The 16,202-nt window shown below is 36.5% G+C and overlaps 1 protein-coding gene across 1 annotated transcript in view; it reads left to right on the forward strand.

Annotated features, from left to right (window-relative positions):
• XPA (XPA, DNA damage recognition and repair factor) overlaps window positions 1-13,292 on the forward strand; it is a 35,128-nt gene extending 21,836 nt beyond the window's left edge. Inside the window, exons 4-6 of the mRNA XM_007461662.1 lie at window positions 2,141-2,306; window positions 4,134-4,251; window positions 13,036-13,292. Coding sequence (XP_007461724.1) covers window positions 2,141-2,306; window positions 4,134-4,251; window positions 13,036-13,184 — 433 coding nt within the window. The 3' untranslated portion in view covers window positions 13,185-13,292. The remainder of the gene's footprint in view (window positions 1-2,140; window positions 2,307-4,133; window positions 4,252-13,035) is intronic.
• The last annotated feature ends 2,910 nt before the right edge of the window (window positions 13,293-16,202 follow it).

Here is a 16,202-nt window from a genome sequence, read left to right on the forward strand (position 1 = left end):
CCACTGCGCCACCAGGGAAGCCCTCTTTCTTTGACTAGTGTGTGTTGATACCTTGGTCAGAGGACTGGCACCTTCAATGAGAGGAGGGAAGTATAACGCCTCCAGCTACTCTTCTGGTACTCAGAACACCTGTTTGCATTCATTTTCTACTCTCCTGAATTGGCAGGGAAGAGATTAGATGAGGAAAAATCACATTCTTCTGTCATTCTTTTTCTTCTCCTAGCCTTTATCTCTTTTTGTATCACCACAGAATATTACTCACTCCACTTGGTTCTCCTATCCCTACTGCTTACCTCAGCCAAGTCCTGTGTCCCCACTTCTTGTATGTACAGTCCCAGATCAACTGCTCACACGCCTGGTGGGCCTGCCTTTTCAGAGTCCCTGCTGCAGACATCTAGATCCATCACCACTGACTTGTTGCTAAGTAGATCCTTAGAAGATAGAATGGGAGATGTTTCTGGTCTCATGATCAGATCTGTGATGGGAAATGTTCTGGTACCCACTGGAATTATTAACTCTATTCCCAGTGATGTAACAGTGTCATTAATGCACACAGTGGTTAAGGTCCACAGTGTTATCACTCTCCTTAAAGTACAGATAGTGTTCAGGAACTAAATTACCACATATAACCTTACTTCCATGAGAAAATGGAAGCAACCTAATTATCAATTTAAAGAAAGTTATGTAGTAGTCTGGAAATATACTTTTAAATGTAAACATAATTAGGAATACAGCCCTCCATTCTATTTGTTTTTTCCAACGTCTTTGACGATTATAGATTAGTACAATGTAGTTTACCTGTCCCCTCCTTTGGTGTATACTTCCAAATTATTTAGTCTTCTTAAAGTTATTCCCAATTATAACTCCTCCCCACCTCCCCCCACCGCCTGTCCTATACCTCCTCCTAAGTGTTCACCATTTCAGTAAAGGCCAGCTTCATTCACTGGCTGTTTCTCTATCCCCTGTTTAATTCCAAATCCATTTGGGTCTGTATTTAAACCATATCCTGAATCCATCCGTTTCTCATCCTCTGTACTATTACTGCCTTAGACTGGGCCCCTATCAGCTCTTGCCTGGACCACTGCAGTAGTACTCTTGTAACTGGCCTTTTCCCCCACTTGTGCACAGTTAGTCTCTTCTCCATATAGCATTTTACTCAAAACTCTTTAATGGTTTCTAATCCATTTAGAATAAAATTGTCTTCATTTCTTACAAGACCCTTGTCTGTCTCTGACTTTATTTTCCATCACTCCTCACCATCACTTACTTTAAGCATTCTGGTCACACTGGCTCGCTTTTTGTGGACTCCATTTGCAAAGCACACTCCTGTCCTAGAGTCTTTGCACTTTCTCTTCTTTCTGCTATGAATGTTCTTTCTCTAGCTATTCAGAATGTTTTCTGACTTCTAAAGGGCCCTGCTCAAATGTTTCCTTATCAGTGGCATTCTCTTGATTTCCCAATCTCTCTGAAAATTTCTGTTCCTTTACCATGCTTTGTATTCCTTTATAGCACTTTTATCAATCATCATGTTTGCTTTTTGACTGTCTTCTCCTAACTAGAATGTAAGCTTCCTGAAAACAAGGCTTTGTTTTATTCTTTGCTGTATTCCTAGTACCTTGAACAATACCTAGCATGTAGATGGAGAACAAATGAATGAGAAGAGCTATGTAATTGACCATGTCTCCATTTTTACCTGGGCTTTGAAAAAGCTCAGAGCCAACTGGAAACTCAGCTGTGCTTGGTGCATTTGGACCTTGCATGTTTATATTCCTTATATCCTGCCTCTCCTGACTTTAAGCCTTATATTTTCTTACTCATTGAGTCTTAGTTCTCATTTATATTTGCTGTGTTCATGTAAGTTATTTCAAATACTTTGTGGAAAAGAGGGACTTAGTAAAAAGAAATTCTTAACACGTTAAATAACATGGATCTGCTGCTAATATAAATAGCTTCTCAGAATTAGTAAAAGAAAGTATTTTTCTGTTGGAATTCTTATGCTGCTAATTTGACCATGAGAGTTTCAGGAAAAAGTATTTTATATGTTTCTTTTGGCATGTATGCCCCTAGGTTTGGGGACTGTTTGAAAATCTTAATTTATTTAAAACAACTACTTTATATAATGGATGTAATCTGTTTTCAGAGACGCTGATGATAAACACAAGCTTATAACTAAAACAGAAGCAAAACAAGAATACCTTCTGAAAGATTGTGATTTAGAAAAAAGAGAACCAGCTCTTAAATTTATTGTGAAGAAGAATCCTCATCATGCACAATGGGGTGATATGAAACTCTACTTAAAACTACAGGTTCAGTCATTTTAAACCCTGGGTCGGGCGAAGTTTTAACAATGAACTAGTTATAATTAGTTTTTACTTACAGAAAGTTAAAAAGATACTTTTCATTTTATTGTTTTACATGAGTCATAGTCGTACATAATGACATTTAATAACATGTTTACTTATTTTGCTTTTTGATGTGGCACTTTGAAGCAAATATATTACTATTGGGTGATGTTAGGAGTACAATTTGGAAACAAAAATGCTTGAAATAGGAGTCAGCCCTTGCCCACCTACCCCCCAAATAAAATCATAAAAAAAAAATTTGGGAATTTCACAGATGCCCAGAATCTAACTCCAGCTTATCTACCCAAGAATGGTACAAATATCATAATATTCTTTCTTTGTGCCATTCTATAAAAAATATTGGGAGGCATTGCTTTAGAGCACAGTTTGATTGGAATATACTAGAAGATCCTAGTACCTTCTAATAAAGAAACCACATTTTAAAAGCAGACATATATTGAATTTTCACTAAACATAATACACTGTTGATTAAAAGATTCACCATAATTTTATGTACTATTAAAAATGAAAAAATGCTGCTAATTAAACTGACCCAGTGCTGCCTTATCACTTGGTGCTTTTATTTTATTGAAATAGTGCCATTAGACTTACTATAGTTTTTTTTTGCTATAAATCATGCTTGTGTGTACATAAAAAGGAAAATGCAAGTACCACAGATTTATTAAGGTATTCCTAAACTTCCTTACATTCAGAGTCCAATTCTTCTGAACCACTTGTTGACTCAGAGTTGTTAAAGTACCATTAAGTTACATTAGTGATGCAGCATTTTCAGGGATGTTAAATTGTGGAAAATGTGATGTTTTAGAATTTATGAAATAACAGTATATTACTTTATGTTAAGAAATTTCAGTTTGGCTTTATTGATTGATATTTTGGTCCCTGTAACACATTATGAGAGATAACCCAAGCATAATTCTCAGTGTGTATATTATTTCCCTTGTGTATATTATTTCTCTACATGTAAATAAATATTATAAAGAGTACATATATATATATATATATATATATATATATATATTCCAAGGTTTTTAAACTAGAATAAAGACTTGTTAGGTCATTCAGCTACCCAAGTTTTTAAAGAAAATTCATATTTTTATGATCAGAAATTAGTCAAGTGGATGGAAACTGTTATTGATTCAGGAGAAGAGTAGTAGTGATTGATTTCCTGTGATGGGAGATTTCTGGAGATGACCTCATATTTAGATCTGATATGGCTAATTGGTCAGCAGATTTTCTTTGGTGATCCTGCCAAAACTCTATCAAATGCACTGACTACATGTAGTTCTCTTGATTCACGTGAAAACAAAGCAGAGAAGTGATTGCAGTCAGAGGACAGCTTTTCTATTTATACAGGTCCACCTGGTTTTATTGTGGTTTGCAAATACATAATCTCATTCATCATACATTCACTGAGGGTTTCATAGGTTTATAGATAGAGATATTATTAGAGTTCTTTTTTTTTTTTTTTTTGCGGTATGCGGGCCTCTCACCGTTGTGGCCATTCCCGTTGCAGAGCACAGGCTCCGGACGCGCAGGCTTGGCGCGGGGCACGAACCCGTGTCCCCTGCATTGGCAGGTGGACTCTCAACCACTGTGCCACCAGGGAAGCCCTAGAGTTGTTTCTTATCAATATTTAAAAACTTTTAAATTTCAAATAAATACTTATAAAATTGCACTTAAGTTAGATCACTCTTTGGCACCTATGGATTTAATAATTATAACTATTTTACAACAGTGAATCACAGCTGATTTATGGATTCTGTATTTCAGATTGTGAAGAGGTCTCTTGAAGTTTGGGGTAGTCAGGAAGCATTAGAAGGAGCGAAGGAAGTTCAACAGAAAAACCGAGAAAAAATGAAACAGAAGAAGTTTGATAAAAAAGTAAAAGGTAAGTGGCTACATTTATATCATGAGGGACTGTGCTCTACTGCTTTGCAAAGAGCCCTTAGCTAAGTTCTTCCACTTTAAAGATACAATGTCACTGTTGGATTGGAAATTTTTTTTTTTTCCATAAATTGAAGAACAAAAGACTTAAAGTTTGCCCTCAGTAAGTTGGTGTTTGAGACTCTCAGTCCAAACCTCACTGCAATTCTAAAAAAGCATGTAAGCCCTCGTCTTCAAGTGAGTCATGTTTTTATATAGGAACGGCGGTAGGGTCAGGAATGTACTCCTGGTTAAGGGTTTGGCCTCAGTGCAATCTTAAATGTGACCCACATGGTTATCAAAAGTGAAGTTTTCCACCAGCAAACCTCTCTAATTGCTTAAAATGAAAAAATGCCTAAGTCTCAGTGATCTAATTTAACAGCTAGAAGGAACCTTCTAATGTCAGATAGTCTAATCACTTTTATATATGAATAAAAGACCTGGAAAGGTAGGGTGACTTGTTACACAGGTGCTAGAGAGTTGGGACTGGAGCCAGGATTTCATGACCAAAAGTCTGCATTGGTACATTCATTCCTCTGTCCATACATCTGTCTATCCATGTGACTATCCACTCTTTTGTCCATCTATCTCTGTATTCATTTGTCCATGCATCCATCCATGTATGCATATGTGCAGAAGTCTGTCCGTCCATCTGTAATCAGTGTATCCAACAATTGCTAAGTGTCAGCTGTGTTCCAGGCTCTGTGCTAACACAAATGCTGGCGTCAACATTTTGTCAGAAGAGAAAGACTGATAAACTTAGTCATAATCAAGTGTGATAAGTACTGTGACAGTGATGAACATAGGGTGTTATAGGAGCACAAGGGACACTTGTTGGCTGTATCACAGATTCCCTACAGAGAATCTTAAAAAGTAGGCATAAATGTTCTTCATACAGTAGAGTGCCAGTGTGGTGTCAAGTGTATATAGATAACATGTATTCTCTGTATATACAGGGTTATACATATAATAAATTGATCCATTTAAAATGAGTATTGTAGCCATAATAAGTAATTTTGCTTATGTGTTTAGGATTTAGAAGAGGTTTTGGAGGATGAATGAAGATAGTTCAGATGTCTTAAAAACAAAAGAAAAAAAAAATTGAACGTAAGCCTACCTTGTTCCTTCTTATTGTGAGGGAATTCTTTCCCCCTTTTCAGTACAAGAGTAATTCATGTGCAGTACAGAGAAGTTAGAAAACTATAAAGAACTTCTATCCCATAATTATACTACCCAGAGACAATCATCAGTAACAGTTTAATGTCTATTTTTCCAGTTCTTTTCTATGCATAGGCCCTTAAAAAGTTTTTATAACAATGGAAGTGCAGTTGGACATTTATGAAGTTTATCAAAACTTCTCTTTAAAAAAAAAAAAAGAAAAAAACTTCTCTGTATTTCCGTTTCTTCAACTATAAAAATGATGATAATACCACCCACCTTACAAAAGTTTAGTAAGGAATCAGTGAGACATTACACGTAAGTTGCTTAGATGAGAACTACAGCAGAGTGACATCCCATAGATCGTAGTATTACTATGGTATATTATGTACCTATTATAAGAATATGTCAGTTCTGCATGTGTTGCTGTACAAGGATACTCTTTAGAGAAAAGTTTTATTTTTTTCCCCATAGATATTATATAATGAAGGCAGGTAAAAGATCCACTTATATATCCTTGGACTTGGGTGTAAATGTTCAAATATTTGTCAATGATTGCTTTATTCTTTAATTACAGGAAGGGAATAATAGTTGAGCATATTTCAAATTTCTAATTCAGCTTTCTTAATTTTGATTACAAATGAAAATTTTGATATATAAAATTGATCAACTTAACACTAAAGAATAAAAATCAAAGTTTAATTTAAAAAATTGATCAAAGATAGACAACCCCATGATAAACATCCTTATATACATCTTTATATAAATTATACTTAACATATTTCCTGAATCAGAGGGTAATAAGCACACATATATATATATGACTTTGTAGAGAGGTTTCCTATAGCAAACTATGCCATGTAAGAGCATTTCATTGAAGATTCGTCCCCAGATTAGCCACTTCTGTACCACAGTCTTCCAGAATACCTGCAAGGGCCAGTTGAGAGGATTTGGAAAGACTTCTTTTGAATTTGGTCCTTTCTTTAAATCTCTTCCATGTTTTACCCCCACCCTTCTTCTCTTCCAACATCAAGGAAAGCCTTGAGGGATCAGGTAACAGAAGGCACCTTAAGGGGTGTGAAAGAGGAGGGCACATTGATAGACTAATCACATACCAGCCTGGAGTTTTTGTCAGCCCCAGCTCCCTGCATCACCTCAGCTCTTCCCTTTCTGCTGCCTCCTCAAACCACTTTCCTGATGGTATTTTGATGTAGATAATAATATATGGATAAAGGAATTAGAAACTTATACCTTCAAAGTGATGAAAGATTTTCAAAAGAGGGTCTATCTGTAGTTTTATTAGATACTATAATATTTCTGTAGTTTGGTCAAGATGTCTTCTAAAGGGGACTAAATTCTATAATTTGACCAACAATAACATGGCATCTATTTAATTTCTTCATGCTTTTTTTCTGTAACAATTAAGATAGTCATATCTATTTAAATATTAGCATGAATACAACATTTCTTTTAAGATTTACACAGTTCACATGGGTATTTTTTTAAAGAAGTATAAACTCAAACATAATTGGCTGTTTTTCTTGCTATGTTAAATTGCTGCTATTATCCACCAGATAAACTACTGTGGATTTTCCTCATCCTTGAAGAGTTTGAATTTGCCCTAAATTTTTTCTTGGACATCTTAAGACTGGTTTCTTTAATTCAGTTTATTTCTTGTTTGGGTGAAGCATGTTTTTTGAGGAAATTTTCCAAGTGGTTACAAGAATGGTTTATTTTCTAAGACCCTGTTACGAATCTTAAGAATGTTTTTCTGTTTCTCTTGCATATGAAAACCTGAGTTCTCTCTCAGTTGTATAAACATTACTCCATTGTCTTCTGGTCTTTAATGTGCAGAGGTCAGTGCCATGCCTTCTTTAATTATGGCTTCTTGTTGATTTACTTTAGAGGTTGGTGGATATGTTCCTGTCCTCCTGACTAGGCCACAAAGGGCTGAGAGTGGAGTAGACACTGTAGAAATTAGAAACAAGGAGCTTACTATGCACTTTGCTCAGAAGGCTCAGAACAGAGAGGAATAAAAGCAAGTCTAAAAGTTTTTTTAGTTCAAAAGAAATTGGAACCTGGTTCCTCTTGGTCTTCTGATTTTGATCCACAAAGAAGCTGTCACAAAGTTTACTTCTTTATGGAAAGGTAAGATTACATTTACCTGCTTTTAGAATATGATCTTCTACTTCATCAGTTTAAGAAAGAATTGATCTTACTAGAGAAGGAAATTATAGATAGTGTAAGGTGTATATATAAATTTAGACAAGGTGAAAGACAAAGAATTTCCTTGTCGGCAAGTTCAAATTGTTACAGATCTCTTAGATCCAAGGAGGCAGAAGTAGAAAGGATGGCCTCACTGTGCTTAGTTTAACTAGATTTTTAAAAAGGCAGTATGTGTTGGCCTGGATATTGGATGGGAACTTTGAATTGGTGCAAATACACAGAACATTTTGGGTTTGCGTGGCTCCTTTCCACAGATAACGTGGCTGTAAGGCTTTTCTTTAAAGTTATACTCAGCTTTCTCTTAATACTGGTAGAGGTTAGCCTTCTAAAAACAAAGAACAATTAATCTAACTAACATTGTTTGTTAGTATGCACTTTTTTCCCCAGAAGAGGTGGGTGAGAAAATCCCATTTGGGGGCTCCTTCTAAGTTTGTGAACATTTTTACATTCTGGGCCTGTGGTTATATTTATGACTATTTTTGGGCTTCTCAGGGGAGTTTGAAGGACACAGTTTCCTATCCTTAGTTTTGGAGGACAAAGTAAGATCAAAGCTTCATATGTTATCTCCTTGTGATTTTTTTTCCCTCTCGTTACCAGTGGGCACCCTATGTCAAAACTTCCTGCCCTCCCATCAGGTATTTAGAAGTATCTGGTCTCTCTCCACTAGTTCTTTTTATAAGTTTACCTGGTAAACAGCATTGGGCTTCTTTGAATACAGGCTGCCTCTTTTGTAAAATTAAGATATTAAGCTGGATAAAATAAGTTTTAGAGTGGTATAAAATACACTTTTCATTGAAACAAAGATTTAGGGGAAAACTTCTTTGGGTAAAAAGTAGAAACAGTCCCTGAAGATAATCAGTAGCAGAGAGGATGGTTATCACGAGCAGTTTTACAACCTTCCCAGAGAAGTAGTCTGCAGCTTTTTGTGTTGTGAAATCCTAGACCAGTGGGGCCAGGAGGTTGGAACGCGGTAACTGCTGTCCTGTTCTCCAGCCTCAGTTAGGCTTTCAGGGCTGCTTGGTATGTCCCCGCTCCACTCCCAAGGTTTCCTTAGTTTTCCCAAGGCCTTGCAGACCTTTTCTCACTCTGCTGAAGTCTCTGATCTTTCCACCTCTTCTTCTCATTCTCACCAGTAGGTAGTTGACCTCTACTTTCCAAAGTTTTAAGTTGCTTAAATGAAGTAATGTGAAAAACTTTCTAATCCTTATTTAAACAAATTTTTTATTTCACCAGATGTTGACATTTTGCCGCATTTGCTTTTTTCTCCCTCATTCACACACACGTATTTTGCTGAACCATTTAAGAGTTACTTGCAGACATTGTGATTCTTATTAATACTTAAGCATTTATCTACTATAAATAAGGACATGTTTCTGCTAACCAAAAAATAATCACACTCAATAAACAACATTAATATAATGCTTTTACCTAGTATATAATCTATATTATTTTTCTTTCCCCAGTTGTTCCAATGTCCTTTATAGCTTTTTAGTTGTTGGATCCGGGGGCCAATCAAGGATGATGCATATCCATAGTCTCTTTGGTTTAATAAAGCAGTTTGTTTTCTCACGATTAGATTCTGGTCGGTTACCTCAGGAGACACATGGTATCGCTTAGGTAAGGTAGTGTCTGCCAGATTGCTCCATTGTAAAGATACCCTTTCCCCTTTGTAATTAATAAGAAACCTATGGGGTGACTGACACTATGTGAACATCTCATTCCTTAAGTTTCACTCAGTGGTTTTAGCACCCAGGTTGAATCTTGCCTGAGTCAGTTATTATTAGGGTGGATATAAATGGTGACTTTTTCTGTTATTTCTACAATTACTATTTGGCTTCTTTTGGAAAGAAGAGCTTCTTTTTAGTACTAGTTGGATTCATAGATTCTTATTCTCAAGTAACTGTTACAGTCTGTCCATTCCTGATTATTCATTTTGATGCCCAAATTTGGCCATTGGAAGCCCCTTTAGTCTAGCTACTGTCTTTTAAAAATGTTTTTATTTGGAAATAATTTCAAACTTACATAAAATTGCAAGGATAAGAATGGTACAAGGGACACCCAGATTCTTCACCCAGATTTACCTATTAACAACTTTAGGTCATTTGCATTCTCTCTACACATACGTTTATTTCTGAGCCATTTAAGAGTAGGTTGTGTACATTGCCACCCTTTTTTACCCCTAAATACTACAGTGTATATTTCCTAAGAATAGGAATATTCTCTTACAGAAGTATACTACTGATATTTTTATCTAATCTGTCACCCATATTCCGTTAGTTGACCCAATCATGTCCTGTGTAGTTTTTTATTCTAGTACAGAATCCAGTCTAGGATCAGGTATTGGCTTTAGGTACCAAGTCTTCCTAAACTACTTTATTCTGGAATATTTCCACAGCCTTTATTGTTTACGACACTGACATTTTTGAAGAAGTCTTTTCTCTTCCCCTGCCTGCTGCCTTTTTTGCAGTAATATGTTTTTCATTTGGGGTTTTTCTGATGTTTCCTGGTGGTTAGATTCGGGTTATTCATTTCAGGTTGGATAGAACATAAATGAAGTGACTTTTCTAGGGCGTCACATCTGGAGGCATGTGATATCCATCTGCCCTCAATGGTGATGTTAATATTTATTTTTGATAAGCAAAAGAAAAACCCTGTAAGACCATGTAAATGTCCTGCTTCTCCTCAACACTTCACCCTAAATTTAACATTCATCCGTGGACGGTTCTTGCCTGAATCAGTATTTAGTATGATGGGTTGCAAAAATTGTTTTCTACCTTCAGCACTCACTCCACATTTAACCGGTTGGAAATCGGCATTCTATAGCATCATTCCCCCATTTGTTTATTACTGGTATGGATTCATTAATTCCTATTCTTCTCAGTGGCTTTTGGTTCATTTCTGTCCTCAATTATTTTGGTGCTCAAATTGTTTCAGATTTGGGCCCATAGGAGTATCTTCAGGCTAGGTCTTGTGTCCTTTTGACATGTCTTCATCAATCTTTGACCACTTCTTTCTAGCTTAAAACACACGTATAATACACAATTAAAACCTTGAGTTTACACTATACCGAGTTCTAATCCAAAATTTTAGGGTTTATTCTGGTTTTCTTCCTTTCCTTATTTGTAATTTCCTTCTTTGACAGTGAGAAACCTGATTTCCATTATCCTTTATAATATATAGTTATTTGATTAGTGCCCCTGAATGTACCTAATTTCCCTTCACTGTTGCTGCCTTCTCTCTAGGAGACCCTCCTTATCTATCTTGGGCTCCCTCCTCGCCCTGGCCCCCATGCCCACTTGCTCCACCTCATGGCTTTAAGACTAGATTGGTCGTGTGGGGAAAGAAGGGCACGAAAATGACAGATATACCAGTTTTGTTTTGTTTTAGTGCCTCCTAGCACAAGTTTTTCCAGGAATGTCTAGTAAATAAATACTAAAGATATGGCTTTATTGTCATTATAGATCTTGATAGATTAGCTGAAGGATGGGAAGAAAAGCCATAAAGTCAATATAAAACCTTATGTTCAGTTGTGACAGTTATGGCTAGTAAGCTGGATTTTTGTTAAGTATTCTTTTAGTGTTAAGAAAATTTTCTTATCTCTCTTCCTAAGTTCACATAATGCACAAACTGGGCAGTTAGCTTAGCGACTGGGATGCAGTCAGATTTTGAGAGATTTTCCTCATGGGGTAGTAAAGGGAAAGTGGCCAGGATACCTTACATCAGAGCAAAGTTGAAAAGTAGGTATTGGAACTTGGACAGGAGACATCTTCCTGTCATTATCTGAAACCATGAGGCATCTGTGTAGTTCTGGTCAGCATATCATTTATTTTTTATTTTAAAAATATCCCAAGGTAGAAAAATAAAAGGATAAAGGACATTCCAGATATGTTTAGAAAAATTAGGGTTCTTCAGAATATGAGAGGATATAGGAATAAAGGTTAGAGTTTGGATGAACATGATTTTCTCCCTAGTTTGGAAACTGTCTAGAGGTATATACACTGAAGCTTGAAAATGTCTCAGATAAAGTGCTTTTCATGTTGGAGGTGTATGAAAAGGCATCACAGCTTAGTGGTTAAGAACATGGCCTGAGCTAGACTGTGCCTCTGCCTGATCTTAGGCACAACTTATGTAACTTCTCTGAGCCTTAGTTTTCTCATCTGTAAAACTGGGTTGATAGTTGTACTTATTGCAAAGTGTTGTGAGGATTAAATGTTTATAAATAAAGTGCTTAGAACAGTGCCTGATACATAGCCCTATTTGCTTGCTTATCCTCATGGTACAAAGATTCAAGTATTATTTTGATAGTACTTATCATAGTAAAATGGATTAAACAAAATGTGTGATTACTTGGTGTACTTTGATTTTTAAGGTTGAGATTACAGAAGATAATGATCATACCCTCCCTTAGGTAGTGCTGCTGTCAGAAGTGCAGGACTTGATGGATCACTGGTCAGAGTAGAAGAATGAAAACAACTCGTGTTGCTTTTTATTCATTAAACTAGAAACTGAGATGTTATTAGCTTGTTAATTTCTGATCAACACAAAGCATTTGGTTTCTTCAGGTAACATGCAGTGTGAACTTGAGAATGTCCTAGTCGCTTTTCAGAGCATCCAACGTAACTTTTCTTTGTGAAAATGACATCTTAACGTGATGTAGCGGAAAAAATTCTAAACATTGGAATAAATGACCTGGGTTCCCATTGCTATCTTTGCTCAATTTCCTTACCTGCAAAGTAAAATGAAGTAAAATAACTCCATGGTTCTTTCCGGGTCTTAATAGTCAGTGATTCTTTTATTTATGTTGTACCCTGCAATGATTACTAGCAATTTATGTCCTAAACTATTGCTCTCATTTTATAGAATAAAGAATAATAGACATAAGGTCAGTTGCATGAGCAGCTTTTCTAACATCTGCCATGAACTAGTGGCGGAGTTCTTGGCTTTCTAGTTTTCTTGCGAGAGCAAAGTTTGACTTGCCTCTTAGAGAAGTAGCTCCTGACTTACAAGGAATTTAAAATGCTCCTTATCCTCAGTCATCCCAGCTGATTGCCCTTTCCTGCTGTGGCATCTTGTTTTCCGTAGCCAGCTGCTCGAACAAACCCTGTTCTTTCGCTTGTCTTCTGAATCTAGTTTTTTGTGGTCCCTCTAGTCCATATACCTCAATTCTGAATCTCCTGTTTCACACTAACTCCAACAATCACATGAATGATTTCACAGGCCAAACCAGTGAGTGAGATAAGTAAGCTTGCCCAATCTGTATCAGCAGTTTTGATTTGTTGTAAAATTAAGGTGTAAACCACATTTGGTTTAAACACACACAGCTGAAATAGCACCACTGAAAAATTGGCTTTTATTTTTCTCTTAGAATTACGGCGAGCAGTAAGAAGCAGTCTATGGAAAAAGGAGACAGCTGCTCATCACCATGAGTATGGACCAGAAGAAAACCTAGAGGATGACGTGTACCGGAAGACTTGTACTGTGTGTGGCCATGAACTGACATACGAGAAAATGTGATTTTTAGTTAAGTGCTATGTTTTATAGTGTGGAAATTTAGATTGGTCTTGTTCAAAATTCATCAAAACGTAAAGTCTTCATAGATGAATGAAACATTTGTATAAATAATGCTTAAATAATTATGTATGTTATGGCTTAAGAACAAGTTTCAGTTAAGGTCCAGCAGGTCTGGTTGTGGGCAAAATATTGGGTCTGTGACCATTTTTTCTACAGTAGGGATGGGAGCTGAGTGATAGGTTCAAAAATGTTAGGTTAGAGCTAAAATTGAGAAATAAGCAACCAAGACAAACCCTAGATTGGGGAAGGAGGAAGAGCTTTTAGTAGTAAAGGCAAGAACTGGCTGAACTGGATTCTTATCCCAAGAAACAGCAGGGATGGTGGTAGACCATGGCACCCCAGAGGCTGGGCCAGGTCTGCTAGACTACTACTTGTCTGCAAGTCAGGGAGCAGGGAGCTATTGCTGGGACAAGTTTTCTGTACCCTTAGGGTTTACTACTATAGATCTTAATATTAGTTTCCAGATAGCCCTTTTCAAATCTGGATTAAAATGGAAAAACAGCTATATTGTTTGTTGATCAAAGGTAGTGATAAGTTTATCATAACTTGTTAACACTGAGCATTTACCACGTACCATGCAGACACTATGCTAAGTGCCTTACAGGTATTCTCATTTAATCCTGGGAGGGAAGACAGCTTGCTTCTGTGCTTGTTTTAACACTTCTAAAGGAGGGGTAACCTACAACCTGACATCACCCCAGACATCTGGATCAAGTTTAGGTAGTCAAATATTCCTCTATCTTGTCAAAAGGATTACAAGGTAGTTATATCTAGTAAAAGAGCATTTGATCCCGAGTGCTTGATTCCAGGGTCTATGCGTTCTTTTCCTGATAAAAACAAGTTATGATAAACTAGATATCTTCAAGTTCTTTGACAGGACTTTTTATCCTACTGCTACAAATAAATAGGAAGTTTTTGTACATTTTAATTTCTCTCTCTAGATCAGCTCTTGGAGATTATGCTGGAAGAAGGGCAAAAGTCAAAACAAGTCACATCCAAAGACTTGAGACTATAATTACTAATTGTTCTCTATATAAGTATTCAATACAGAAATGTTTAATATATTTATCGAGTGTTGGTTTTTTTAATGTGTTATGCTGAATATTACAGCTCACTAAAAAGCAATTCCAAATGGGCGGCAAGAACTTCTTGGGGAAAAAAAAACACCTTCCCAGCAAGTAACTAGGGGTTCAGGCTGCTGACAACAGCATTACTACTGGGAGACAAGGAGCCCTAAAACCACCACATGGACATAGTTTCAGATTCCACTTACTACCTGTGGACCTTGGGTAAGTTACTCCGTGGGCCTGTTTTTATCTGTCAGATGGGTATAATAATGTAAGGACTCTCATGACGATTAAATACGGTGAATCTGTAGCATCTGGCACGTAACAGCCAGTTGTTAATGAGCACATCATATCATCAAGACCAGTGTAGTTAATAGACTTGTCCAGTTGAAGTGGCTTCTAGTCGACTACTCTTCACCTTCATCAATCTAGGACAATCCTGGTATCCAGCTATCACTGACAGCCAGATCTGCTTTTACTCAGGTTGCCAAGTTCTGTCCTCATCGTTCATTTTCAGGTATAATTGTAGATTAGTAAGTTATACAAATCACTGCTAAATACTTTCCAGAAAAAGCAAACAAACTTATCTTCATATGAACTGCTTTCTGAATAATTCCTGGGGGATTGAGAGTTAAGGAAAAGTATATGTTCACTTTGACAAAAGCATGTTAAATGGCATCAGCACAGTTTAATAGAATATTGATTTATTGCAAGGTACGACGTACAGTGACAGTGACATGCCATTCTTTTGTCTGTGTGAGCTTCATTAGTGGGGAGAGCAACTGTTGAATGTTTGCTCTTGGACCTTTATTTCTTCAAAATTCAGTCTCTGATTCAGTTTTTTCATATACCTAGCTGCCAGACTGGGTCAGAGCAGGGTTACATCAGTGAGCAACTGTTAGAAGCAACCATTACACATGAAGAGAGGGTCCAAGAGAAAGGAGGTGAAAACCTAGAAATTCCTCTAGGATTTGGATCAAGTAAGTATAACTAGCCAAACTTTGCAATACATTATGAAAGAACTACAAAGCAGTTTAGGATCAAAGTTAACCAAAGCCTTAAATGGTTATCCTTTAGTTTCTTGAGGATAGGAGCTTTTTCTAATTACGTAGTTTGTGGGAAGGAGGAACTGTGAACAAAAGAACATTTAGCAAAGAACCTGAGTTTTAGTTCCCTTTCTGCCAGTAACTTGCCATGCAACCTTAATTTTGTGACTATTTGTTAAATGGTATATTTGTTAAATGGTACGGTATTTTAAAATCCTAGGAATTTCCATCTATTGAGTAGACTATATTCTGTAGCCACTAAATGTATGGTAAACCAAAGAGACCCCATATATTAATATGGAAAATACCTAATGCATCATAAACTTAGGATGTACTAAGCTAAAAGATACTACAAATGCACAAAGATACTTCCAGTTGTGAGATTATTGGTAAATTTTTCTGAAGGTTTAATGAAAAAAGTCTAAAAATGCTAGGATTTGGAATGTCAGATAATCCCTTGTGTGTTATTTAACAGTGTACTTTTATCATCTTAATTAAGCCTCAACACCATACAGGAAACAGGCTCCGGAATTAGTAGTTACTTGGCCCACCCAGACTCCACAGAAATAAAATCCAAACGTACATCTAATGCCAAGTATAGTTTTAGCCAATCTAGCTACTTCTCAATCCCACTTTAGCATGTAATTCACTGTATGACCTGACAGATGTCTCAGATTTGAGGAAATGACCAGATGTTCTAAGATGATGATAGTTCAAAACTTATCTGCACATTGGAATTACCCGGGAGCTTTAAGAACTACCAATGATGTCTGTGTTCCACCCCCAGAGAGTGTGGTTTAATTAAAAAAAAAAAAAAATTAAGAGCCCCAGGTGATTTATGTTCACAT

The sequence above is a fragment of the Lipotes vexillifer genome, unplaced genomic scaffold (assembly GCF_000442215.2).
Source record: "Lipotes vexillifer unplaced genomic scaffold, Lipotes_vexillifer_v1.1 scaffold809, whole genome shotgun sequence".
Lineage (NCBI taxonomy): Eukaryota > Metazoa > Chordata > Mammalia > Artiodactyla > Lipotidae > Lipotes > Lipotes vexillifer.